Raw genomic sequence first — 27,689 nt, forward strand, 5'->3', positions numbered from 1 at the left:
TCGCACCCACACTGATTAACAAAGTATGGAGGACAATCAGTTAAATCAGTTCTCGTGGAGTATCTCCTTTAAGTACTGTACATTATCCTGGGCGTAGTTTGCGAAGCAGCGCTACGCGTAGCTACGCAAAGTCACTTCGCACTACGCGAGCTACGCATAGCACTTCGCGAACTGCGTAGTACCCTGTTCGCACTGTGCAAGATGCCGTTTTCAATGATTGCACAGTGCGGAAAATCATTGCGAGCTGTAGTTTTCTGTAGATTTTTACTCGAGCGGCAGCTTTCTCAACGCGGACTGGTAGTTTCTCATCGCGAGCGGTCGCGAGCATACGCGACCACTCGCAATGAGAAACCTGACCTCCCCGCGTTGAGAATCTCGTCAGGTGGTTTATGTTTCACGCTCGCGATCGGCAACTTGAGGTTGCTGATCGTGAACGAGGAAAAAGTCTCGCCAGGATGTCATTTTGCTTGCTCGCGGTCGCCAACTTGACGTTGAGGACCGCGAGTCAGCAAAAAATGACCGCTGCACTACGCTACGCTGCGCTACACGTGTTTGCACTGTGCTACATGCAATTCGCGTAGTGCGAAGTAGCGCGAACTTTGCAAACTACGCGAGCATAGCATAGTGCTTTGCCCAGGCTTACTGTACATCACAGTGGGGGATGGCAAAACTAACATTTTGGAAAGAGAGCCTGTCTTCTCATTGTCCTGTCCAGGAGGTGGTGAGGAGCCCTACCCCACCCTGGAAGAGACCAAGATGATACTAGAATACTGCATGCCCACCCTGGTGGATCCTGTTCCCCCTGCTGTGATGGCTCCTGCCCCCCCCCCCAGTGATGGCTCTTGCCCCCCCCCATATGGTGGCTCCTGTCCCCCCACCTGTGATGGCTCCTGCCGCCCACCCCTGTGATGGCTCCTGACCCCCCCCCCCCCGTGGTGGATCCTGTCCCAGTCCTGGAATGGCTCCTGCAGCGAGGGTTACGTTCTTGATGGGCCTCTTCTCAAAAAGGCTCAGCTCAAAATTAAAATGAAAAGGTGGGCGAGTGAGTAAGTGAAAGGATGGGTGGATGGCTGGATGAATAAGTGAAAGGGCGAATGGATGAATGATAGATTGAAGAGATGGATAATGAGAGAGGATGGATGGATGGATTGATGAGTGAGTGGAAGAATGGATGAGAGAAAAGGTAAATAGCTGGATGTATGGGTGGAAGGGTAGCTGGATAGGTAAAAGGGTGGATGGATGAGTGAAAGTATGGATGAGTGAAAAGGTGGATGATGAGTGAGTGGGTGGATGGATGAGTGAAATGATGGATGGATTGATGAATTGATAAGTGCAAGGGTGAATGGATGGAGGGATGAGGAATGGGTGGATGTAAGGATGGATGAGTGAGTGAAAGGTAGGGTAGATGGACAAAAGGATGGATAGATAAGTGAAGGAGTGAAAGGATAGATGGATGAGCGAAAGGATGGATGAGTGATAGGGTCAATGGATGGATTCATGAGTGAATGAGTAGATGGATGGGTGGGTGGATGGATGGGAGGAAGGATGGCTAAGTGAAAGGGTTGTTGGGGAGAGAAAGGGAGGATGGATGGATGACTGAAAGGGTGGATGGGTGGAAGGATGAGTGACTGAGTGGATGGATGAGTAAGTGAAAGGATGGCTGGATGGGTGAAAGGGTAAATGGCTGGATGGATGAGTGAATGGATGGGTAGAAGAGTGGATGCATGAGTGTACAGATGGATAGGGTGAAAGGGTGGATGGATGGATAATGGATGGATGAGTGAAAGGATGGATGAAGGGATGGATGAAGGGATGGATGAGTTTAAATGATAGATGGAAGGATACATGATGGATAGGTTTGCAAATGGTTGAATATGTTTGGATATGGCTGGGCTTACGTATATACTATTGCGCGACCTCCTCTGATGTGTCTGTAAAACGTACCTATTGTCCTGAATTTTGACCTCCTGTCCTGAATTTGTGTCCTGAATTTTGACCCTTTGTCCTGAATTTTTACACTCGCCGTCCTGAATTCGCACCAATGCCAGTTGGTCACCCTATTGCATCCACATCCTGTGATTCTGGGCAAATCACTCAATCTCCCCATGCCTGAATGTGCAATGTAAATACGGTGCACATGTACAGCGCTCCAATACCTTCGGGTCGAGTTCGTGCTATATAAATGATGCAAAAAAAAAGGGCCGAGCCTCGGTGTCGGCTCAACATTCTGCATCAATCGCTTAATCTCCCCAGTGAAATGAATATAAAAAAAAATACGAATGTGATGCTGTAATGTAACCTTGCTCACCTAAAGCGCTTCAAAACCTTTGGATCGAGTTAGCGCTATATAAAAAGTGCAGATAAAAGTAAAGGGGTAAAAACAAAGCGTTAAAAAAGGAAAGAGGTTTGTATTAAGTGAAACCACAAAACCTGGATAAATTGAGTTTTCCCCTCTTAAATTGTGTGATCTTCTTCAGCACATGTTTTATTTCCCCAAAACTCCTTTTTCTTCCTTTTCATGCAAGAAAGCATTTTCAAATATGTGAGCTCAGAATGCCAGTTGTATAAAAACCTATTGTGTTTAATTTATTAGACTTTAATGTGCTCTTAATAATCTGGACCCTGTACAGGGTTCACATGACAAATATCTTCCCTTCTAGTTCACTAAGGTAATGTTTAAAAACTCTCACTTTTAACACGTACTTCTCAGTGCAGTGCTAGCTGTCACGTATTAATGTCAAAGCTTCCATTTGTTACAGAAACACCGTTTTTTGATTTTTAAAGAGATTGGATCATTGTGTGTGATGTTTGTTGTATGATTTACATAGCAAACGTTTCAGGGCTCGGCTCGTGCATGAGCTTTAAGAGCCGAGCCAGACCCTCTACTACTTTGTGTCACTTTGCGTGACGTGGTGGTACAAAGTCTTGATAAATCCGCCCCCTTGTGTTGTGTCCTGCCTGTGCCCCTTCTAGCTAGTCAGACGAAAGAAATTGTGATGCATTTTACTTTTGAAAGGCAAACAATCCACTGGTAAAATGACCCCACTCCAAAGTGCTGCTAAAGTAAAGGAAGTGCTTGCATTTCAACTGTAAAGTGCAAGCAACGTTTCTGGTCGTATCTGCTCCTAGGCAAGGGGCGCCTTGGAACAAAGAGCATGCCTGGAGGGGCCATGGCCCTCTTTGCCCCTATTAGCTCCGCCACTGACATGAGCCATCCCCGTAACTCCATGGCAGTTCCACAGGTTCCTCTACAGCAGGCACAGGTGTGAGTGCACAGTACAACAGGCTTGGGTTTGCTGTGTGTAAGACAACGCGCAAACATAAATCTCCTGCTTTCATGTACAGCCAGTTCTTAAAATGGAAAACATTTACACTCTGATCCCATGAATTTGGGGCCAGGGTGTGGCAACAGAGAGTGGGTTGAGCTACAAGAGGCAGAATCATGAAAAGAGGAGGCTGTCCACGTATAGGGTCGACATGACTAGAGTCTCTTATGGTGTGAGACATCGCTCACAAGAGGTTTTGCTGGTTTTGGTCTGGTTACAGGTTTTTTTTTAAAACATACAAGAGAGTTAGGAAAAGAGTTTGCATGATTTAAAGTTAACATTGTAGTAATGTTCCTCACTTGCATATTGTTTTAGTGATGTCATGGTACTACATGGGTCTTACAGCAATGTTTATGGGGACTGCATCACATTGTACATATCCCTTACATTTAGGATCATGTAATGGGCTTCAATTGGAATTCCATAGAGCATATTATCAAGCCCATTATTGCCGTTTTAGCGACAGTTTTCTGCCGCTAAAGCAGCGATAATTTTATCGCCGGTCTTGATAATATGCATCCATATCTTTTATATACAGGTGTTGAACCAAGTGAAGACACTTGCCCGGTTTAGAGTGCTCAGAATTCAGGTTACATGGCATACTTTAATGGTTTGCAACTGAAGTAAGGGGAAATGTGGCATGCCCCGGATCAAACCATGTGGATTAACTGGAAAGCGAGAAACAGAACTCAGATCCCCCTCATTCCACAGAAAAGTGCATAAGCACTGCATAGCATCTCCTACCACAGACCCAGGGCTTTATGTGGACTGGGTCTTGCCAGGTCTCAGACCCAGCAGGCCCAGGAGTACTTAAAAACCCATTCATGTCCTTAGCCTTTCAGGCAAAAACTCTGATTGATTTCTCAACCGTCCCTAAAAGCCCTTTTGGTGGTTTCTATTCATGCAGCCTAGGAGTCTTACATGGCGCACACTGGGAACGGAGTCATGCCAGTCTCTGGGAGAGTTAGGGTTCTGGATGGCTGCTCTTGGCGGGCACAACGGAGAGCCCTTGAGTTGAGGCTGAAGCCCAGATTTTCTCATAGTGCCTGTCAGTGGGTCGTAAAGGTGTTCAGACATTATTTTCGATCCTTTTACTCTCTGAGGAGTGCACGGAGCAATTTTCACATATGTGTCAATTGTAATTGTTATTAAAAATGGATTTCAGAAAGATGTCCGGAGGATCATGGCGCAGGTGTCCCACAGGGTGAGAGACTTTGGAGAAAGAGATGTAAAGAGAACAGGAGTGACGGACACACCCCATAATCCACGACCACAGAACGGAGCGAGGTTCAACTCGCAGTCTCATACTTTCAGAACAGAACCATATCCGGTTGTAGATTTTACTCATTTATCCGATAACGCTAACAAGCGTCACCAAAGCCAAGAGGTATCGCTTCTTTAGGCGTATGTTCTTGGTTGAGTGATAATGATCAAGTTGCATGGTGTGTCTTGCACAGAATTCTCGTTCAAGTGTTGTAAATGACGCTCCTATTTACATAGGCGCTCCTCCTGAAACGGATTCCTAGTTACGCGTCCTTTTTTCAGGAGCCCCACCTTTTTGTCCTACTTCGAGCACTGCACAGAGCCCCCAACAGCGCCACAGTCCATCATGGATTGACTCCAATTGCGTTGATGTTAGCGAGAGCAGCCCCTCTAGGCCCTGGAGTGCCGTGCCCTGCTTGCAGTACCAGGTACAGGCTATGAGTTTACACTAAGCGCAGACCACACTCTCTGTTCATTTAATCCACACCAACTGTCCTTAGACGCAAAACTCTACGTGCAAAGGTTGCAAACATTCCAATTTCACGACGCTGCAAAGCTTTCAACTTCAAACAACTTTGCGGATGAAACTTTGGACTAAGAAGAGGTCGCATGAGAGCGCTGTCCTTGCAGGAGGATTCCTCCTCAAAGAATGCTTCTGCAGCTCCCCTTCTAGTTGTTATACTTTGCTTCATTTGTGAAGTTGGTGGAGTCAAACAAGTTCTCAAAGTTTGAAGAAACCTACTTCCTCTCCTTCATGCACCCCAACGTTGTGCTTTAATCTGACCAAAAGAAGCGCAGGATCCCAAAAGACCCCATGGCACCAGGGTGCACGAGCATCTCGTCCACCAAATGTCATTTGATGACTGCGCGAGTAGCGGAGGAGAATCACGTTGACCAGTTCTGTCGAACACAATGGCCACCCCATAGGTGTGAAATTCATGTCATTTGCTTATGCGTAATAATGCAAAATTTGGGAAAATGACACAAAATTATGCAATATTACGTTGAATGCAAATCTGTCATACAGCTCGATGTTTTACAGCGGAATGCGACCTTGGATCACGCATTTTGCAGGAAAACAGAGCAACAAACAAGAGGATCGAGCTACAGCTGCTTGCGTTCTGGCAGCAATAGTCAGCGCGCTTGCCGTACATTTTGCTGAGAATGGCACGTAATTACATGACATGCCATATTGGCGTCATATTAGGGACGTTTGCGCAACAAGCGTAATACAAAATTACGTGAATTTCACCGGCATAGTTTAACCTTTTGTCAAGGCCTATGTACAGGCCTTGCAGGTGTCCACTTGCAGTAAGAAGCCACCGTTTGGTATAGATTGCCAATGGACATTTTGTCTGCTTGTCTATGCTGTCAAAGTTTGAACCTTCAGGAAATATGCCTTTACCACAAAAGACTGAGCTGGCAGGTTCCCTCGGATAAAGGTCCATGTTTATTACTAAATGTTCCAAGAGTTCAAGGTGGCTTTGGTAGGGGAGATGGTGCTGCCATCAGCACATAGATTCCATCATTTTTAGGCAATGGGGCAGATGTCTTGAGGCACAAAGCATCCAGAGCATTGACTACCACCACTGCATAGTACTGTTTAGCTGGGTGCCCGTCATCTTTCTTGCCTGAACGGGCATTTGGGTTAATTTTCGTGCCCTTCAAGCATGAAGCACTTTTGGGAAGAAGTCTGTGGGATGTATGAATTGTTGCATGTCCATCCATGCGCGTCCTACTGAGGTATTGGTGAGAAGATATGGGGTGGGAGAAGATTTTTGCCAGAAGAGACAGGTGAACCTGTGACCATCCTACATTTGGAGCTCTGTCATGGGCACTGGTACAGGTTAGTTTCCTTACGTGAAGACTAGAAGTGAGTAGGATGGTGGACGTTACTAATGAAAAGAAGCCTGTGACCAAAGCAGACGCTGTAATGCAAGCTCCTTTCGATCCTAGGCTTAGCGTGAGAGTGAGGAGGAACATATTGTGTACTCCTGGTGTTGGACTGTCCTAACAATGCTTTGCCTGATGGTCGACTAAAGACACAGATGTTGATGGATCCGGAATGTTCTTTGGTTTTTGTGTTTTGTTTCTTTTCCATGGATCTTGACTTCTACATATGTCACACACATGATGTCAGGTAGTGGTGAGTAGAGGGAGAGATAGTTACACAATCAGATACTTTCACCCTCCATAAGGTTATTTGTACTATTGTCTAGGCCAAACAAGGGTAATATCCACATGGCTTTCCAATCAGGAGACACAGAAGGTATGTGGGTCAGCTACTGCATGCAGCCGAGAAGCTTTGGAAGTATCAGAGTTAGATACAAGCTGGTTCAGATGCACACCGATTAGTGAATAAATATGGCAAACCACTGCATGTTTCGATCAATGGGGAGGTGGAGAATTAGCAGCATATTACATACACATGCTGGTGCATGGTATACAGATGTAAAAGCTCTATTACAGACCTATAAACCAGCTACCAGTTCCACAGCTGGATCGTGTCAGTACCTCCAGGTTCAGAATATTAGAGAGCCATGGCCTACATGTACAGGACCTTTAAGCCCATATGTATGAAGCCATTTAGCATTTAACAGACCGAATTGCTATTTCTGGCCGTTAGGAAATGCTAAATAGGCTTTCTATATGTACAAAAGCAGAATCATGGTCGAAAATGATTTATTTCTACCCGATAGAAACCGCATTTTGCAATTACCAAAATAGGAAATTGCAAATAGGGATTTCCTATTTGCGATTTCCTAAGCATATGTACAAAGCATTTCATAAATGTGAAAAGGGAATTTAGAAAATGTTATTAACATCTATTCCAGTTCGAAGGTAACCATGTGCAAAATGGAAAAAGGCAACCAGGCTGCACTTTTTGCAGTGCCATGTGCGTGCACTCGCCTGAGGGCATTGGCGCGCTTAACACACGCACCACTTTTGTTTTGTTTTGATGTAAGCAGGTCCAGAGGCCTATAGGTACGATTGCTTTTGCATTTCCAAATTTGCTGTTTCCTATTCCTATTAGGAAATAGCAAATTTGTAGGAACTAATGGTTTTGCATTTCCAAAATAGCGATTTCCTAAACAGCGATTTCCTAATAGCGATTATGACGATGTAGGAATCACTGGTAGGAAATTGCAGTTTTCGTACACTCCATTTTCCATTTCTTAAATAGTGATTTCTTAGGATTCGCTATTTAAGAAATGAAAAATGGAAGTTTCGTACATATGGGCCTTAATGAATCACACACAAGTCATAAATGCCTTAAACAGACATTTAAACACATATTGCTGTTGCACTACTAATTAGTAATGCACATAGAGGGAGAACAATACCCTTGCACTATTTTGCAAAACAAAAGAGCGTTTTTGCCACACCAAGAGGCACACGAGTACATGGGTCCAAGAAGTGCAACAAGAGGTTTCACAGGTAACCACCTTCACCAAGTTAAACCAACATCAGCTAAAAGTCAAACTGAAATGAATGGATGTAAGAGTAAAAAGCACCAGCGACTTACTTGACACCTGCAGAGAAGCTCACCACTGGGAAGAATAGACCCAATATGTGAAAGTTCTCGAACATGCCTTGCACTGGCTGCCCGTTGATGCGAAACGAGATGCTGGGCACTCCCAGGTCCAGGCAGCAGCTCACTACATCATCTGATGCCAGAAGGTGCTGGTTGGCAGACGCTACAGCCCTGGGCACTCGGCCTGGGAAGAGAAACACACAACACCATAAGGAGACATTTCAGAGTGCTGCCTTCAGAATAGAAGAACCCAAACAGTTGGTCAGGAGCACTCAATACTTCTAGGGCAAGCAAGTCTTTCAGCAGGGCATACGCTCAGGGCGCTTGTGGGGGTCACACACATAAATGCACTGCTCAGGAACCAGTTGAATCTGGGGAGTCAGGTCTGGCAGTTGCTTTTGTTTCGTTTTAACTCAGTTCCGCTGAACCTCTGAGTTTTCGTTTGGATTAACCTCTCCCAAGCATCACTAGGGAAAAACGAAGGTCGTGATTAACAATCATTAAACCTGAGGATGAGATGATTTAGGGGACCTTTAACATTTGAAACTGTGCTTCTCGCCATCTGACCTGTGAATAAAGCAGTCACTTCGAGGCAACAGAGGCGACCACTGCTTTGTTGAGAAGCAGGCCTGTGGTGGAAATCTGCAAAGCAGCCATCTGGAGAGCAGGCTGGACTTTCACAAGACTTTACTATCGAGATGCAGTTCCATGGCCGAAGCCCTGGTAGAACAGGCCTCTTTGAGTGATCGTTTTGGGTAGTAGGTACTCTTCTACGCTACTGACAATTATTAATAAACATCATCTGAAGGGGAAGAAGATAAAGAGGACAACAAAAAGAAAAGCCTCTTACTTATAATTCTAGTTCTTCTGAGAAATGTTCCATGTAAAGAGTACTCATGAGCAAAGCTTCCTCCTCTCGATTCCCTGGTGAGTAGGTCGTTCCTCCAGGACCCAAAGTCACTGAACTGAGGACACTGACTGACAGGGAATCCTGGGTCACTCCTGCTGCATGCTTCCTTCAAGAAGCAGGGTCCGTTTTCTAACTGCTGCCACATCAGCACTGTTGTCATTTATGTTTTCCGTTAAAATGTTTAGTGAAAATCGTTTTGGGAAAAACAAAGGGTATTTTAAAGAGTAACTGAATCCATATATATATATATATTTTTTTTTAAACCAACCTTTTATTGATTTTAAAGGACAATCCAGTAGCACTACACAGCTGTTTGCCTACAACCATAGAGGCCGGCAGCAAAAATCTCAGACTTCCAAAGGCAAATACTTTAAAACAACGAAGACCTTCTATAACCCATATAACAAGCCCAGATATGATTGCTGACTGACAGATTTTCCCGCCCTGTGGACATTATGCCCTGTGTAATCCAGATGCCTCGCAGACAAGTTTTAACAGTTGTAACATTGCCAAGTTAACTATAGAATATTTAAAATCGCCAGTCATACCCTCAAGGAACAAAAGTCTGTTTATCTTATATGGCTCCACAATGATATCCTTATTTCTATGCATCTCTCACTGTGGTTTAGCTGTCACAGAGTTTATACAATCATAAGTGAAGTACAGTAAAGTCATATCAGGCATTGCATCCCAGCCATCGGCGTCTGCCCACGCAGACGGCATTTAAATGACCCATCTACTGTTCCTCTTTCATGATCTTCAGAGAATATGTCTTTTAATGCTTTACATTATCAAGGGTTTTGTTCCATGTAGGTTCATTAGCATGTATAGGTGACGCACAGTGCGTTGCATGACACAACAACCAGTAGGCAATTTATAATAATATTGAGGCGGGCAGATGAGCACTTCCGCTCTGCGTCGCTGCGACGTTGTTATACTGAATTCATATTTTAAAGAAAAAAATAATAATATAGCTTCTGCTACGCTGCCCAAAATATATATTATTTTTTTTAAAATTACTCCTCTAAACAAAAATATTTAATTGTGTGGCTATATTTATAAATGTGCAGTGGAATTTACAGTGGCGCATTGGATACGACACGAGTGGGGACTATTCAGTGCATATGATTATCAGTGGAGATTGCCTGAAGGAGAGCTTTTCATTTGCCCAAAGTGGCCACTGGCCGTGTTGTTTGCCACCTGCTGGATCACTATACTATTCTCCATGCTAAACTATATACTATAGTGTTCTATACATTTACAGATAGAGTATAGTTACCATGTATTGCACCCTCGGTATAAAAATCCAGGAGTCACAACAATTCCAAGAATGTTTAAGAAGCACATATTGCACTTTGGACCAGAAGACATAATTGTCCCTTTCAGGCCTTTTCACGGGTCGTTTCCACTTTTTGGCTGAAACACTTGAGGTCATGAGTCTTGCTGGGATTCTAGGGGCAGTGCATAGTGATGTCAGCAACCACACTATAACAAACATGTTTCGAAGTGTAAAGATAAGCAGGCACAGCTCAAACCCGCAGAGCAGATTTTTCTGAGGAAAAGGCAAATTTCTTACTTCCCCGCAAATGTCATTGTTAGCACAGATTTTAAACTTCTAACAAATCTTTGCCGATTTTTGAAATTTTGGAAATAATCTGTCTTTTTTTTTTTAATCTTCAGGAAGATAGAAAGAGGGAAGTGTGTACAAACATGAGGAACGAAGGAGGAATGTGTTGAGTCTAAGGTGGTGATGCCACATTAGCAGCTAGTCACAAACGTACAACACTGCAGGCATAGACCAAGGAACTCAATAGTTTGAAAACAAACTTAGCGAAGTTGCATGCTGGTGCGAGCAGTGAGCACAAGCAGAGCGGGTATTTGCAGGGAAGTGGCAAGTATCTCTATGACCCAGAGATGCTTATCCAATATAGCTGGGAGGAGCAAGCATTGAGTGCTGTTAAGTGGAAAACAGGAATAGAGGATCCTGGGGAAATGTGTCAGAGGGTGCAGGCACCCTAGCATCAGTGCACAGTAAGGTAAAATACAGTTAAAGAGGAAGCATTTGCTTTTCTTATTATTATTGCCATTCCTTAGATTTGGCTTGCCTCTACTTGCACTGGAGCCCATACTGAGAGTGGAGAGGGATATGGTACGGTAAAACAATTGCAGCTTGTTGGACTTGGCCCACTCCACAGGGTCAACCCCAAACGTTTTGCCTTCTTCCCACCTGTTTTGCTACATTTGTTGTTTTTGTTAGCCTTAGGACTCAGCAAACTTTACCATAACTAACCAGTGGTAAAGTGTGTGTGCTCGCTTCTTTTAAGATGGTAAAATTACCTTCCACCAATTGGCACATTTAATTTACTTGTAAGCCTCTAGTAAAGCGGTACTACATATACCCAGGGCCTGTAAATTAAATGCTACTAGTGGGCCTGCAGAACTTATTGTGCCGCCCACATAAGCAGCCTTTTTAACATGCCTCAGGCATACCATTGCAGCCTGTGTTCAGTTAGAAACTGTCAATTTAACTTTCCATTAAAACCCATTTACCAAGCCTGAATCTCTATTTTTAATACATATAAACCACCCCTGGAGTGGCCCCTAAGAAGCCCATAGGACAGGGTGCATTGTATTTTAAAAGTTGGACATGTACTTTTTAAGTATTACATATCCGGGTCATAAAACAGTCCTACATTTGTTTTTTAGTTCTGTGACGCCCACTTCGCCCATAGGATAACATTGGGTTAACTTATTTACATTTAATACTTGATAACTTTCAATTGGGAATAGGTAGGACTGTCGAGTTTGGTGTCTAAGGAATTGTAATTTAATACCATCTTTAGTGATATAGTCAGATTTTAAGCCACGGTTCTGAAAATGCCACTTTTAGAAAGTTATATAGCAGGGGAGTGGGTCAGGACCTGTCTCGTTTCTGCGTATTAAATTAGCGCTAGACCAAACGTATTACTTTTATTTGATCTGGTACTTTATTTATACCTTTGTTTTAAACCTTTTTTTAAAAGAATTCTTTGTTTCATATTCAGAGCAGAAAAAAGACAGTGGTGTCTATATACAGAGAATGCCTATGTACATGCAATTTACAACAAATTAAACGACAAAATTGTGTTTTAAGTGCACAATCTAAATAAACAGTGATGTGAAAAATTCTAAACCAATCATCCTAATATCTTGAAAATATTATGTCTAAGTCTTATTTCATATATTGATATTATTTCATGAATTTTCAATTAATGCTGTATGTATCAACATTTCAATTGGAGGAAACATTCCAAGAAAGGGGGACAAACACGGGGAAAACATTAATGTGAAGTACATTGAATTTTTCTTACGTCCTGACAAAAAAATCAATTCAAAATTTCTCCATGTTTATATCATTAATCATAATATAGCCAACGCGTTTCAAGTCTCTGATACTCAATATGCGGACTCTATTCAGGGCTCTTGATTTATAACAGCAATGAGGGTTTCTGAAATTAGGATAAATAAAAGCATATTTAGTAAATAAAGGCTAAAATTATGAGGGCTCCCTCTATTTTAAACTCTTTCATCTTTCTCATTAAGTATGTACACTGTTTGATGTACCTGGGCACTAGTGTGTTCAGTTTAGTCTTCTTCATCTATATGGAAGAAGGAACCAAGTTTTAGGATATTTCTTAATGTCGTGTGCTTATTCTTAACATTTGGCACTAAATTGCAGCATGTCAGTTTTAAGCGCGTACCTTCTCTTTCAACCTGAAAGACTTTAGCTCAGGGCTTCTCTGCCTTTATAGTATTTCATCAGCCGGCTCTGTGTAAAGAGTAACAGGCCATAAGGCAAATGAAGCCTACGATTTTTCGCTAATGGAAATTATTAGAAAAAGCTTTTAGCATACCTGTGGACTTCTACTTAAACCGGTGAAACCTTCACATTTACAGCTTGCTGATTTTTTTTAAAAACGAGCTGAAAATGAAAAAGAACGCTTGAGATTAATGAAGCGTTCAATGTATATATGAGCTTTCCCTAACAAGTGGAGTTGAAGGGCTGTTATCCTACCTGTGTTGGTTTACGCTGTGAAATCGTCACGCTGAATTCACTCGCGCAGGGCTTTTTATCGGGCTGAAAACAAAAAAAAGCGTAGGCTTTTGTGAGAGATTCACTATAGTTGAATCTTCTACGTCTTGTAGAATCGGTTTCTGGTGCGCATTTCCCACGGTTGTTTGAATCTTGTATTTGATTTCTTTCCGCCTCTCTCTAAAAAAGACACTTGTTTTTTTGAAGGTCCTTCTCTTGGGTCTTGTTCTGCTGATGAATCCGAAGATGTTTCTGAAAAAGTACTAAACCGATTTCTAGAGCGTCCTTGGTATGTGATCAGGGCTCTTGAACCACAATTCCCATGACACTAAGCTAGAAGCCATTAAAGAATCGACAACCATGAGCACCGTTGCCACTCCAACTGAAGGAACCAGAAGTGAAGAATAGAATCGCTATAAGGTATTGCGCCTTCCATTCGAGCTCTGTACTTTAAAGAAACATTTTTTTGAAACGCTAAGACTGATAAGGAACTTAACTCTTATATTTCAGAAAGACGCCCGCTATAATCAAAAAACACATCATGAAGAAGATAAAGCTTGTGACTTGAATTAACAAAAGGTATGCCTAGTACGAAACTAAATAATAACAAAATCGCCATTTTAACATAATATACGCTTTAACTAAACTAAGCGCTTACGCTTTGTTTTGTTTCCAGCCCAATAAAAAGCCCTGCGCGAGTGAATTCAGCATGAAGATTTCACTGCAACCTTTCACTCGCAGGCCCTACCGGGAGTTCTGGGTCCGACGGGGGAGCCGATTCTCGACCCCCTGGCTATTGCGGAAAGCTTCGCCACCTACTATGCGGATCTGTATGCTTTGAAACAATGCCTCGCGGCCGCCATCATAGACTAATTCATTGCAGACCTACCACCCTAAGCGGTGTCAGATGAGGTGCGGGACCAGTTAGAGCGACCACTGATGGATGAGGAGTTGGGCACGGCCCTGGGAGAACTTAATCCCGGGAAGGCGCCGGGACCCAATGGGTTTCCCAGTGAATTCTTTAGACGCTTCTTCACACACTTTGCCCCTCACTTTCGACCGGTGGTGGAGGAGGCTCGGGAACGAGGCTCGCTCCCTCCGGACTGGCGGCATGCAGAGGTGGTGGTATTCCACAAACCGGGCAGGCCCCCGGAGCAACATGCCTCATATCGTCCTATTTCCCTTTTGAATGTGGAGGCGAAGGTTCTGGCCAATGCATTGGCTAATCGCATCCAGCCCCGCATCTCCACCCTGGTGCACCCCGATCAGGCTGGGTTCATGCCCCAGAGGGCGACCAGACATAATATTAGAGGAGCGCATGTGGCAGTAGCGGCCATCAGGCACTTGGGGGAACCAGCTGCACTGTTGTTGGCTGATATGGATAGAGCGTTTGATTCCCTGAGCTGGGTGTATCTCTTCTCCATGTTGCGAAGGCTCAACCTCGGCCCGCGTTTTCTCTCCTACCTGACGCTACTATATACGGATTTAGCGGCGTCGGTGTGAGTGGCGGGGGCGCTTTCGCCGTCCTTCTCCATCGGACGGGGCAAGCGGCAGGGTTGCCCTTTGTCCCCCTATCTATTTGCACTGGCCATGGAGCCCCTGGCTGCATGGGTGCGCCCAGACGCACAGATCCAGGGATTTGAGTGGGCGCCGGGCCTGTCTGATAGGATCGCATTATATGCGGATGATGTTCTTTTCTTTCTTACGGCTATAGACAGGACGGGGCCGCGGCTTTTGTGCATTCAGCAAATTTTCAGGGAAACTTCGGGACTCTATATGAACGCCCGTAAGTCAACATTATGGGTTCATGGCGATCGGGAGGGAGTTGGAGCATGGGCTTCCTCGGTTCAGTTGGTGGCGGGGGGACTGAAATATTTAGGCGTATTCCTCTCGGATGTCCCTGCAGTCTCCTGGGAGCGAAACCTGGTTCCAGTGTGGGAACGGACCCGTGAGGATCTGAAGTCCTGGTCCCATATGCCTCTGTCTTTGTATGGCAGATCAGCGATCTTTAAGATGGTGGCGCTTCCCAGGCTCCTCTACCAACTCCAGAATCATCCATATCAGATCCCGCCCCGATGGTTCAGACAGGTGACTGCAGCTCTGGGGCAGTTCCTATGGGAGGGGGGTAAGGTGCGGGTGGCTCTGCGCACGTGTTTCCTGTCCACCTACTGTGGGGGACTGGCGTCCTCGGATGTTCTTTCATACTACCAAGCCTCACATTTGCTGTTTCTTAACGAATGGTGGTATGGTGACAGGGGAGACCCGGCTTATGCAGTTGAGCGACAGCTCATGGGACGCCATTCCCTCCACACTATATTATATTCGGCGCCGCAGCATGGGTCGTTGCCATCGGCCACACGGGTAGTGTTTCTAATTTGGAGGCAGGCCTTGCGCTGAATGGGGTGGTGGAACACCTTGACTCGGGAGACCCCCCTCTGGGGCAACGGGCATTTGTCTCAGCTGGCGGCTTTACAGAGCTTCCGGGGATGGGACGCAATAGGCATTTCGGTGCTTGGGGATGTTATGAGGGGTCGTACGCTTAAATCCTTTCAAGACTTGCAGACAGAATTCCTCATGCCATGATCCCAATTCTACCGCTATCTTCAATTTCGACATGTCCTGTCCCCCTACCTGGAGGGCTTGGAGACATTGCCGGAATTCAGCCCGCTAGAAGTGAAGGTCTTCATGGGTGATCTCACTGACCGGAAAATCTCTCGTATTTATCAATCCCTAGTCACCCATTGCTCCCCTACGCTTCAGAAGCTTCGGAGGGCTTGGGAGGAAGATGTGGGCGAGCTAGAGGAGGAGGACTGGACCGAGACTTTGGCAGCCCCGCGAGGGGTGGCCACAGCGATGCGGGTGCCCCTGGTCCAGCTTAAATACTTACACAGGGTCTATTTCACCCGGGTGCGTCTGTGGAAGACAGGGTTGATCGCCTCCCCTGTGTGCCTTAGTCGTGGTCGTGAAGAGGGTACATTTATCCACACTGTTTGGCGCTGCCAGTCCCTTGCGCGCTTTTGCGGAGGGGTATATTCCTGCCTTTCGGAGGTTCTGGGGTGGGAGCTCCCCGGCACGCTGCAACTGGCCTTACTTCACATCATGGAGGGAATAGGTGGCAATATTTACAAGCGACACCTTATGCACTTGGGCTTTACACTGGCGAAAAGAGATATTGCCAAGGTATGGAAGGCGCTAAGGGCTCCATCGGTAGCCGCATGGAAGAATGGCCTTGATTTTTGGATGGGGCCTATTTTTGTAGCTAGGGGGTGCCCACGCAAACATTACAAGATATGGAAATGGTGGGCGGATTATCGAGGCCTGTTGTTAGATCTGCCCCCAGTGGCAGAGGATCAACCAGTGGACTGATACGTATTCATATCTTCGGACTATGGGGACATGGTACAGGAGGGCCCAGAGGGGTCTACCCTTTCTGCTGTATCTCTATGTGGTGCTCAGGACTAGGTGGCTGTGGTGCGATCAGGGAGGGTGGGGGGGGGGGAGGTTGTTTGTATATGTTTTGATATTCTGTATAAAAAGTCAAAGTCACCATGATTGAACTGTTGGATAGTGCAGTTGCCTCTGGGGTACAGAGCACTGCAATATATGTGCAACTTAACGCAATAACATTTGTTTAAAAAAAAAAAAACATTCATAACTCTGATTCTAATGACTGGATTTTTGTCATTTTGGTGTCAAATAATTAATTAAAATTTGCTCTTTTTTTCAGTGCAGGATTTTTCTTGTGTTGTCTGTTTCACTTTGTTACTGTTTAAGTGATGCATAAATACTTTACACATTGCCTCTTAGTTAAGCTTGACTGCTTTTGTGTCAAGCTACCAGAATGTTAAGCACAGGCTAATTTAGTGACTTTTTGAGGTTTACCCTGACAAGGATTTTGGCTGTTGCTTCAGTAAGGTTTCACCCCCCTCAATCAACAACCCAGTTTCTCCACACAATTTACTTACCGGTTCTTCATAAGGCATCTATAAAGACATGGTAGTACACAGTACGAATAATTATTTTTGGACAAGATCTTCTTCGAAAAGGTGTGCCTTCATTTCCTTATGTAAATCAGGAAGAGCTTGTCGGATTTTTGTCAGTGTTGATTTCCAAATCAACGCTGACAGGTTCAAAGAGGAATGTCATGCTGTCTCAGTCTTCTTAGTAATGTGGGTTTTGAAGCTGTTGTGAAAGTTGAGGGCTGAGTTCTTCGAGGTTCACTGCCAAAAGCTGATATTGAATTACTGCTGGATGACTATCATTGACAATTAATGTGAAGCCTGTTTATTAGGGGGTTAAGCTTCAAGTAGCCCTTCAAAATCCAGGCTTGATTTATGGAGAGGCAGTCCTTCAATTCTGTTAGATGAGGCCTTCAAGTAGGGCAACGTGTCATCGATTTATTGATGGATCTTGGTGTTCTTGCTGGAAAGGAGCCATGATCATCTAATTGCTCTTCAAAAACACCATTTGCTACTCGTGACTCTTTCCTGGAGGGCATCCTTAGTAGTTTCACTGAAAAAGCGCTGAAGAATACACAAATACTGTGTTTCCAGCCCAAAACTCTGACTAAGTATCAAGAAATAAAATAAGTCATAATAAGGTACTGTGATTAGTGTTTTTGTTTGATCCCACTGCACCTGCTGTACCAATAGGGACTACACCCCTGAGCATTTTAGAAAGCGCAAAAAAGTGCTGAAAACAAAGTTTGGAATGTAGTACATCTTGCCACAGGTGTCACTGTTACTGTACTGATAAATGTTAGAACCCTCCCTAATCCCCTGGGTGAGATAGACTGACTCACATTTGATTCCATGCTCAGTGAAATTCATAACAGATCTTTTCGCCCACCGTTTAAAAACATTTCACCAGCTGCCACTGGTCAAGCCGTCTGTGTGGTGTATTCTACAATGAAAACGCTTTTTTTATGACAAATAATTGTATTGACATTTCTTTCTTTGTTTTAGGCCCTAATTCAGTTTAGAAATAACAATTTTGCTTTCACTCTTGTATGGTTTGCACATTGTCAACTCACCAGACCAGAGGTGGAGACCATCGAAGCCAAAGGAATGCAGGTCATCTCCTACACCATTGCCTCCCCAGCCTTCTCCGCCACCCGGGTAAGGAGCATAGCCTGATGTCGAGGCCCAGCCAACACGCAAGTGTGTGGGCTCAGCAGTCAGGAAGGGATCTACCTGGTCAATCATCAGTTCGAAGTACCATTTCTTGTACTGTGCAGATCCTTCCGCCATGCCCAAGAAGATGTTCGGCCTCATGCTGAAGGAGAACAGGCATGTCAACGAGTGAATGTTTAAAGAAATGGACAGCACACTACCACCACTTTCTAAAGATTCATACATGACCTTGCTTTAAATTAATGAATGCATGCATGAATGAATAAGTGAAATAATGGCTAATAACAGTCAAAAAGGTTGTGTTGGGGTACTCAACGTTGAAAGTTGAATGTAATGGTGTTTATAAAAAAAAGCTACTTATCAAGTTATTTGCAGCTGCAGTAAACTTCAGCACTATGATAATAATGTCACATTTGACAGGAATTTTGACATCTAGCATTTATTCTTACCTACAAGAATGGAGTAAAACATATGTACCTGGTAACATCATTCACCAATCGCGTCTGCAAAAGTAAGTCCCTCCTAGGAAGCAGGTTATCGCAGATCAAGTTCTGATTGGTGCGCACTGCAACGTTGTTACAAACGCAGAGTGAGCATAGCACATCCAGCACCTGGAACAACACAAGCACAGAAAATAAGTCAGTGACTGTGTACAGCTGGTAATACAGACAGAGGTGCCTCTTGGTTACTTACTATGAGCTCATATAGCCTTATAGCCCGACGTAGTGGGCTATATCGGCCATTAAAGGCCCACTCCAGCGGTAAAGGCCTGAGTTGAAGGCAAGGGCCTTTAACAAGGGAATGGGACTTTAATACCGATATAGTCCCGCTACGGAGGGCTATAAGTCTATTTGAACATTCTGCCACTAGAGGGCAGAATTTTATGTCAAGACTGGAGGCTAACATTATTGCAATCTTCTTTAATTAGCCGCCACACAGCCACTGAGCAACAGCTGTGAAGGCAACATTGGAATGTTGGAGCTCCGGGGTTCTACCGGCAATTAGAAGCACAGTGCACTCCATTGTTTTCAATGGAACTCCCAACATTCCAGTGGCCTGGTGTGTGTAGTTGTGCTTATCACACCCAGTGAAATAATTGGGTGCAGTAAATAGCATCTAGTTATGAGTTTTTCCACAGTAATGAGGAATAAAATGCAGGATTTAGTGCTTAATTGGCCTCTTAAAAATTATCCATGGAAACTGTGGGTTGTGCGTTGTTTCCTGGTATATGCACTAACAGTACACATACCGGAATTATGGCAGCTTGTAATGAGTGGATTAAAGTGCGGAATACCAGAAGGGGCATTTGACAAATGCAGTGCTCAACACACTCTCAGATTAACACCACTATTTCTGGGGCAATGGACACCAGAGAGACTTTCAGGACTTGAGGTTTACTTTGATAATCTTCTTTCAGGGACCTAATTACGAATAGGTTGGTGGTTTCCAACTCCTGCGTAAACTCCTGTTTGTGCAGGAGTAGAAATTACAAGTTGGTTGTCTTTGCTGCATATGATAATTAGTGGGTGTATTCAATTTCTTCCCCTTTGCTTAATTTTGGTATGTCAAACCTAAGAGAATTTAATATGTGAAAAGTGTACGGTATGTACCATACCATGCAGATTTTGGTACATAAGTACCAAAATCTGCATGTTATTCCGAGGAAACTTATAATAGAGTCTATTTCTTGCAGCCAATAAATAACGTAACACTGGGTTTTGGTATTTATTTTATACGATAAAAAGCACCTTGATTCTATCAAAATCGGAATCAGTGCCCTGCTCTGGACCTCCTCTGTTATTTCTCAATTCCTAACTTAATTATGTGGCACAAATGTAGTTTTGTTTAACCACACCAACTACAAACGCTTTTGAGTACCACAAGTTGTGATGTACAGCACTTCTGACAGAAAGGCAAAAATTTCAATTCCAAGAAACTTCCTCCATTAGACATTCTTGTACTGTGATGGCCTCTATCACTCATTTATTTTCTACTGCTCCTTGGCATTTCTCTGCCACAAACGAACCACTTTTCACAGAGCTGCATTGAATGTATTGTATGGATTGGTATTTATATAGATATATTTATTTTTATAGATAGCGCAAATAAAATTCCTCCATCAGCACAGGAAGTGATATCACTAATTCTCCCATCATCCACCTACATAGGAAGTGTTATCGCTGAACTTCCCATCATGCATCTGGACAGGAAGAGACATTACTGGTTTTCCTGCCAAAACCGTCTTTAAAAGTAGAAGCCAAGCAAGAGGACTTAATTTCCCATCACCCATCAACACAGGAAATTACATCAATGCAATCCTCCCCTCCCAGGACCTACCTAATGGCAGCTGTAACACGGACGCACCGCAGGCATGCCAAAGGCAAGCCAGTCTGTGTCCATCCATGCCTGGACAGTGCACTGCAACAGGAACCGTGGTCCGATCATCGCCCAGCGATAGTATAGTTTGCAGCACTCCTTAGGTCGCTCGACCTTAGACGCTGTTTCCCCAACTGCTGTTGCGCCACACACCATGGTAGAAGCTTTCACCTGCACCCACTGCCAGTTCGCAAGCAGCCACTCACCCACACCTCCCCACACAAAGAGTGCCCTCAACATCCCCTTCCAACACACACACCACAAAAGCACCAACATCTACACCTTCACCCTAAACACACACCAAGCAAACCTGCATGTCAATATCCACTTGCACGCATGCTACTCAACACACAATCACTCAGCAAACACACAACCAAAATATGACACCTGCTGAGTAGCTACACACCCAACATCTTCATCACAGAGACCTGTCTCAATCCTTTTTCAGCTCCCGACATTGCCACAGCAATCCCAGTAGGCTACAAAATTGCTCAACATGATTGCCTTCAGAAGCAAGGAGGAGGACTCGCTATCATCTACAAGGAATGTGTCAAATGCACAAAATCCACAGAGGACGCTACCCTATTCATCGAACACCTGTACTTCAAGATGCAAATCTCAAAAAACTTCACCCTGAACGGAACCCTTGCCAATCGTCCACCTGGACCACAAGCTACCTTTACCAACCTCCTCACCAACTTCATCCCTCCGCTCACCAGCGACTCCAGAGCCTGCATTCTCCTCAGTAACCTGAACTTTCACCTGGAAGACCGAACAACTCCTGCCCCACAGCACTCCTCGAAAGCTTGAGCAACATCAAACTCACCCAACTCATTCCAGAACCAACACACACTGCAGGACACACACTTGAACCCATCTTCACCACAAGCGACAGTATCAAATGAAACTCCAACACACCGCTCACATGGACCGACCACTCCATCATCCACTTCCAAATCAACACACCTCAAGTCAACACCCCTAATAGGTTCAGCATTCCAAGCTACTGCTGAGGCAAAATCACACACACAGACTGGCCTAGCGCCCTCAACATGGTTCAAGCTAGCCCCACAGACAGCCTCGACAAGAACATCAACAACTGGATCAAGAACGGCACAGACTCCCTTGCACCCAACAAACCTAGTAGATCAAAAAAACAGGCCAGCTACTCCTCCGAAGACTTCCGAGACACCAAACGACAATGCAAACAGCAAGAAAGGAAATGGAGAGCTACCACGATATCACTGACAGAACTACCTACAAGGCTGCTACTCAGATGCTATCACCAGCAAATAAGAGACACAACAAAAAAGCACTGGTGGACAGAATAGAAGGAAGCTCCAACAGCTGCAAGGAGATTTTCTAGATTGTTAGGGATTTCACCTCGTCCTCAGCCACTGTCAACAACATGGTTGCCTCCCAACAACTCTGCTACAATCTATCCAACTTCTTCCACAGCAAAATTGCAAACATCTACAGCAACTTTGCACATCAACCCAACCCTACTGAACTTGTTGCTTACCTACCCACCACAAACCAAGATGGTCACTTGAACGAATGGACAACCCTCACCAGAAACAACACAGCGCCAATCACGCAGACCATCCACTCAGGGGACCCCATGGACACATGCCCCCGCTACATCTACAACCTGGGAGCATCACTAATCAGTGCCACCCTGACCCACATCAACACCTCCATCACGTCCGCCACTTTCCCAGATGAATGGAAATTTGCAGAAATCACCGTACTCCTTAAGAAGACCACAAATGACACGAATCAACTGAGTAACTCCCTACCAATCTCCCTGTTCCTCTATCCAGCCAAAGTGATTGAGAGGGCCATCAACAAGCAACTCACAACCCACCTCGAGCTTCACCATCTGCTAGACTACACTCAATCATGATTCAGAAAGAACCACAGCACTGAAACAGCATTTATTGCAGCTGCTGATGACATTTGAATCATCCTAGACCAAGGTGAAACAGCAGCCACCATCCTGCTCGACCTCTCCACGGCGTTCAACACGGTCTCCCATAACACCATCATCAGAAGACTCCATGAGATTGGCAAACAAGCATCCGCTATCAAATGGATCTGTTGCTTAATCCCGGATAGAACACAAAGGGTCAGGCTGCCACCCTTCACATTAGAGACCAAGAAATTGATATGCATTCTATGAGAGATCTTCGAACGGTTGCCTCAGAACACCAGACAGACCATCATGCAAGCATTCATCACCAGCAGGCTGGACTGCGGCAACACTCTATGCCAGAATCTCCAAACAACTCCTACACATACTCAAGCCCATGCAAAACACCGTTGCAATACTCATACTCTGCCTACCGCTCCACACCCACATCACACACCATCTCAAGAAGCTTCACTGGCTCCCCATTCACAAGTGCAGCCAATTCAAACTTCTCACACACACATGCAAAGCCCTACACAATAAAGAACTAGAAATATCTGCATACACTTTCACCAACCTACCAGACACCTAAGTTCTGCGTCACTTTTACTTGCTCACAGTCCCCGCATCAACAAAAAGAAAACTTGAGGTCGCTCATTCTCCTACATCGCACCCAAGGCTTGGAATGACCTCCTTCAGCACATAAGACCCTCCTCACTTGTGGAGTTCTGCAAGAAACTACAGACCTGGCTCTTCATATAAGCAGCTTGGGGATCACACACTTGCACACATGCCTAAGCACCTGGATACCATCTCAGGTGACTAGTGCGCTATACAAATCAATATTTGTGATTATCAAAATTATCAATATCAACATATTGGCACCAAGATGCCTCTTGAGGTGGTTGTTGTGCTTTACAATTGCCAAGTTAATTCATGTATTCAATATAACATAACATAGCTTATGAGCTGCAAAGTGTTGCACTGAAACCTAGTCTCCACTTTTTTAAGCCCCTCTCACACCTTTTGGCACTGCTCCTACAGATTTGTATTAAAACAGGCCTTGAAAAGACAGAGTCTCAATTGTACCTTACAGGACACACCTCCACGACCTCCGTCCTTCAAGTCATTTGAGCCCCATGCAGCATCCGAAGCTCTTTAAAAGACCCACAGATTACCTCCCATCTCATGGCCGGAGCTAGTATAAGTACTGAGGGTTGGCTGAATCTCTTGGGTGAGGGCTAAAAAGCATAGACACTGTACTCCTATTAGTCATAAGGATGACTATTACCTTGCTCCTTTGGCACCTTGTTGTTAATTACTTTGGTTAGCTTTAGAAAATATAGGAATCGTTACATAAAGTTAGCCCAAGACACTTGACAAAGGAACACATCTATTTATTCCTTTAAGGAATCTCTTAGATGTTGAGGGCTTCTGCTGAATCTTAATATTTTCTCAGGATATTAATGTGCGACTGTTCATGTAAGGATTTGCTTGACCCTTGCAGAGAAGCTTAAACTATCTTGTAAGACATTACAGGCTGAACCTGCATTGCATCAACAGTTTGTCCTGATGAAGATGACTGTTGACGTAACGTGACAGAAACTGATATACCACAGTTTGTTGGACAACCTTGGAAGCGTTCATCTCCAGCATTGTGTTTGCAAGGCACATTCTGAAAGATTCAGTCGACTGTCCCAAAATAGTTACAAGGAAACGTAAACATGCTGAAGACTTTCTTAGGATAAGGCCAGAGCTCCGATAAAGTACAATCAGACTGGCACATGGGATAACACCACAGGTAACATTACTGGCAGCAGGCGACCTTGTAAGCAGAAGGGACTCATTGATAAGGGAGATCGAGCACTTTTAATGTGAAGCTTTTCCATACTCCTTTTGTGTGGCAGGAATACAGCACTAGTTTTTATTGTGTATGATTGTCAAACTTCTGGTCTATGGCCTTCCAAGAATAATATGAAAAAAAACTAATAGCATGGAAACAGATTGGGTGTTGATTGAATCAAGGTGGATGAGTGAAGAACTTGACGTTAAATTAACCTGTCTGTACCTGGAGGTGAAAATACACGAGTGAAGAGAACTGTATTTCAATCTAATTAGACCATTCCATTTATTGAAGTCGTACTACAGGTTCAGACATGGAACCTTACCCTGCGCAACTTTTATGTGTACAGAAGGGAATAAAAGCAATATTTCTGATAAATTCTCATTTTGTGGGACAAAAGAGTAACTTTTGAGCACTTTCTATTTCTTTGACTCTTGTACTGAACTACAATAAGCCTGCTCAGAAGGCAGCATAGGCTAGATCACAGAGAACTGCAATGACAACATGCAGACTGTCTGCAAATGAGACAATAGTGAGGTCATCCTGTAAGTTCAAAGACAAAGTGTGGTGGAAACCGGTCAAGTGTCAGTATGAGTATCTGAACCTTATCAGGCTACTCCTATGTACACCTAGGTATACATAGGATTGCGATGTGCCACTAATGAGCAACAGTGGCCATGTTACAAGGCAAACTCGTGGTGGGTGGTTTCTACAAAGATATTCATATCATGCTGCTTATGATACATTATTGATCTTTTTAATGGTAGTCAATGCTATATGTAAATTGTATGGCTGCATTTTCAATGGATTTGTGTTTTTATCTGAATAATCGTAGTTAAAAATATAGATAGACAGATGATACATAGATAGATAGATAGATAGATAGATAGATAGATAGATAGATAGATAGATAGATAGATAGATAGATAGATAGATAGATAGATTCTAGATAGACAGATCGATAGATTCTAAAAGAGTGAGACCTATAGGGTGGGAAAAGACAAATGAAGCTCTTTCAAGAGATGCACACACATTCAGGTAACGGGATAAAAAGGAGTGAGGATTTCCAATACAAACTGTACCTTGTGGTTACGTCCATGCTTATCCAGAAGCGAAATCACAGACCTGATGTGTCCCTCCCCTATCAAATTCAAAGCTTCAGGGCTCTCGATCAGGATGCAGTGAAGGACCTCTAGGATACCTAACGAGAGGGAACATAACGTGTGCTTTACTGTGTGTACCCTAGTGCCTCTCCACAAGACTCCTGGTATTCGTGTTACCATTGAGCCCCTCTTGACCCACCCAGTTCCACCCTTCATTTTGTCCATCTAAGTTGTCTCCATTTCAACTGATGCAGCTCACAACTCTTCCCTGAACAGCTGTTTCCACATATGTGTGTATTTGTTCATTGATGTCTTTAGGTGAAAGACACATCCATTACAACAGGTGCTGGCAATATTATTTTACATTGGACAGATCAGGAATTTGTGATAAAGTGTACCTCGTACTGTCCCTTCCAATGTACGCCAATGTTCTTCTAACGAGGAAAGGCCATCTCGGATCCCATGCCCACATCAGCCTTGACCGCTAGTGATACTGCATATTGGCTCCCAGAGAATGCCAATTATGAGTGAGGGAGCCTGTGACTTGTAAAGTGTTAAAATGTCAAATGAATTCTAAGAGTTACTGCTGCTTATCGCACCAGAGGAGGAAAACGTAAGGATGACAGTTTGGTTTTCAAATGGATCTTTGAATCCGAGATATGGCAAGTGATGATAGAGACGTGCTGAGAGGATTTGCCATAAAAATGTCTAATATCCACAATAGAATTTTACAAAGAAAAAATACGAACACTGACATGGCCAGCTCGAATCAAATAATGTAGGTCATGCTGCACGTAAAAGTTATTTTCAGATACCACAAAACAATTGGAAGAAGCGATGTTAGGGGCACAGAGCCTGGCACTCTGCACCAAGCTATTCATCAACACGTTCTACACTATTTGTTTTCTGATAAACCACATACTTGGTGAAGTACCTAGTACAAGCAATTTGACCATCTCAGAGACAATGAGTCAGCTCGAAACACTTTTCCATGTTCACACAGATTCGGAACCAGTCATTGCTTATCATAGTATCTGCACCCAGTAACTTCTTGATTGCAATTCCATTTTCCTTCCAGAAACCTAGTTAAAACACTTTTTGATGAAAGGGCTTACCAGTCCCCTGATGTAACCAACTAAAGCTGAACTCCACTTGGGATCTCTGTCAGGGATTTATAAATTCAGACCCTTTTGATAAAGTATTGCTACTTCCTCTCTTAAGTCCAGGACATTCGGGAAAATGCCAATAAATAGATTCCTTTGGCTGGCTGGCTGGCTGGCTGGCTGGCTGGCTGGCTTTTGAAATGAAAGTTTGGATAACAAATGGTTTTGTGGTGCCAGTACACTGTAATCACCTTGGTACACCCTGAGATTCAGTAGAATCAGCTATGAGAAAAACAAAGTTCCAGCACATAGACACCCCATTGTTGCCCCAAAGCTGGAAGAAGACTAATGGAAAACACTCTGCGCCCATGCCAACCCTGGAAGAGGAGTACCTTGACTGCTGGGGAGGAGATGAGATCCACTGAGACAAATGGCGACAACAACGCCCAGTTAGCTAACACCTGCATGAAGGCCAAATCATGGAGACGGCCAGTTTAGTCATATCAACTTCCACTCAGAGGATCTGGACTTAACGTGGGACCAAATTTGCCACATATATCACGAGAAGGTTGAGAGCATATAAGAGACACTTAAGGGCTATGCTCTTCTGGGTAACCTAAATTAGTGCCTCAACCTGCCCACCCTATAGCCACCCACAAGCCATTACTAAGCAGCTGGGTGCATAAACCAGTGATGTACAGAAACCGTGGCCTAAACAAGATTGAAGAAATCACCCTTCTTCGACTTTGCGTGTACCTATCTTACCGATTTCTAAGTTAGGGATACATTTTAGGGTTACTCACTTTTCACCTTACATTCCCTAAAGTATATTCAATTGCAACAGTGGGTCACGCTGAACTTGTATCCAATGGAACCATCATGTTATGTCTTATGGTATTGTGGCTTGAAGGTCCAATTATCCTTTGTTGTTGGTGGATGCTCTTGGTCTAGTGGGTCTCTTGAGGCCTTGCGCGCCACTGCTACCACAAAATCAGGGCTGCCACTAGTAGTTTTTACGATACAGACCCATTATGGTTTGGACTCCCTTGCTTGCTAACTGTGAGGCCCCATCCAATTTCCAGGGACGTTCTTTGGCATTGTGCAGTTTTTGGGA

At 44.2% G+C, this 27,689-nt stretch overlaps 1 protein-coding gene across 4 annotated transcripts in view; it reads right to left on the reverse strand.

The window, feature by feature from the left end:
- RYR3 (ryanodine receptor 3) overlaps window positions 1-27,689 on the reverse strand; it is a 2,047,168-nt gene that overhangs the window by 1,310,601 nt on the left and 708,878 nt on the right. For all 4 annotated transcript variants that reach the window (XM_085627314.1, XM_085627313.1, XM_085627312.1 and 1 more), the window contains 4 exons: window positions 25,452-25,570; window positions 18,716-18,849; window positions 18,139-18,380; window positions 8,116-8,308 (listed from right to left, as the gene is read on the reverse strand). In XM_085627314.1, the coding sequence (XP_085483440.1) occupies window positions 8,116-8,308; window positions 18,139-18,380; window positions 18,716-18,849; window positions 25,452-25,570 (688 nt within the window). The remainder of the gene's footprint in view (window positions 1-8,115; window positions 8,309-18,138; window positions 18,381-18,715; window positions 18,850-25,451; window positions 25,571-27,689) is intronic.

Source organism: Triturus cristatus, chromosome 9 (assembly GCF_964204655.1).
Source record: "Triturus cristatus chromosome 9, aTriCri1.1, whole genome shotgun sequence".
NCBI classification, from domain to species: domain Eukaryota; kingdom Metazoa; phylum Chordata; class Amphibia; order Caudata; family Salamandridae; genus Triturus; species Triturus cristatus.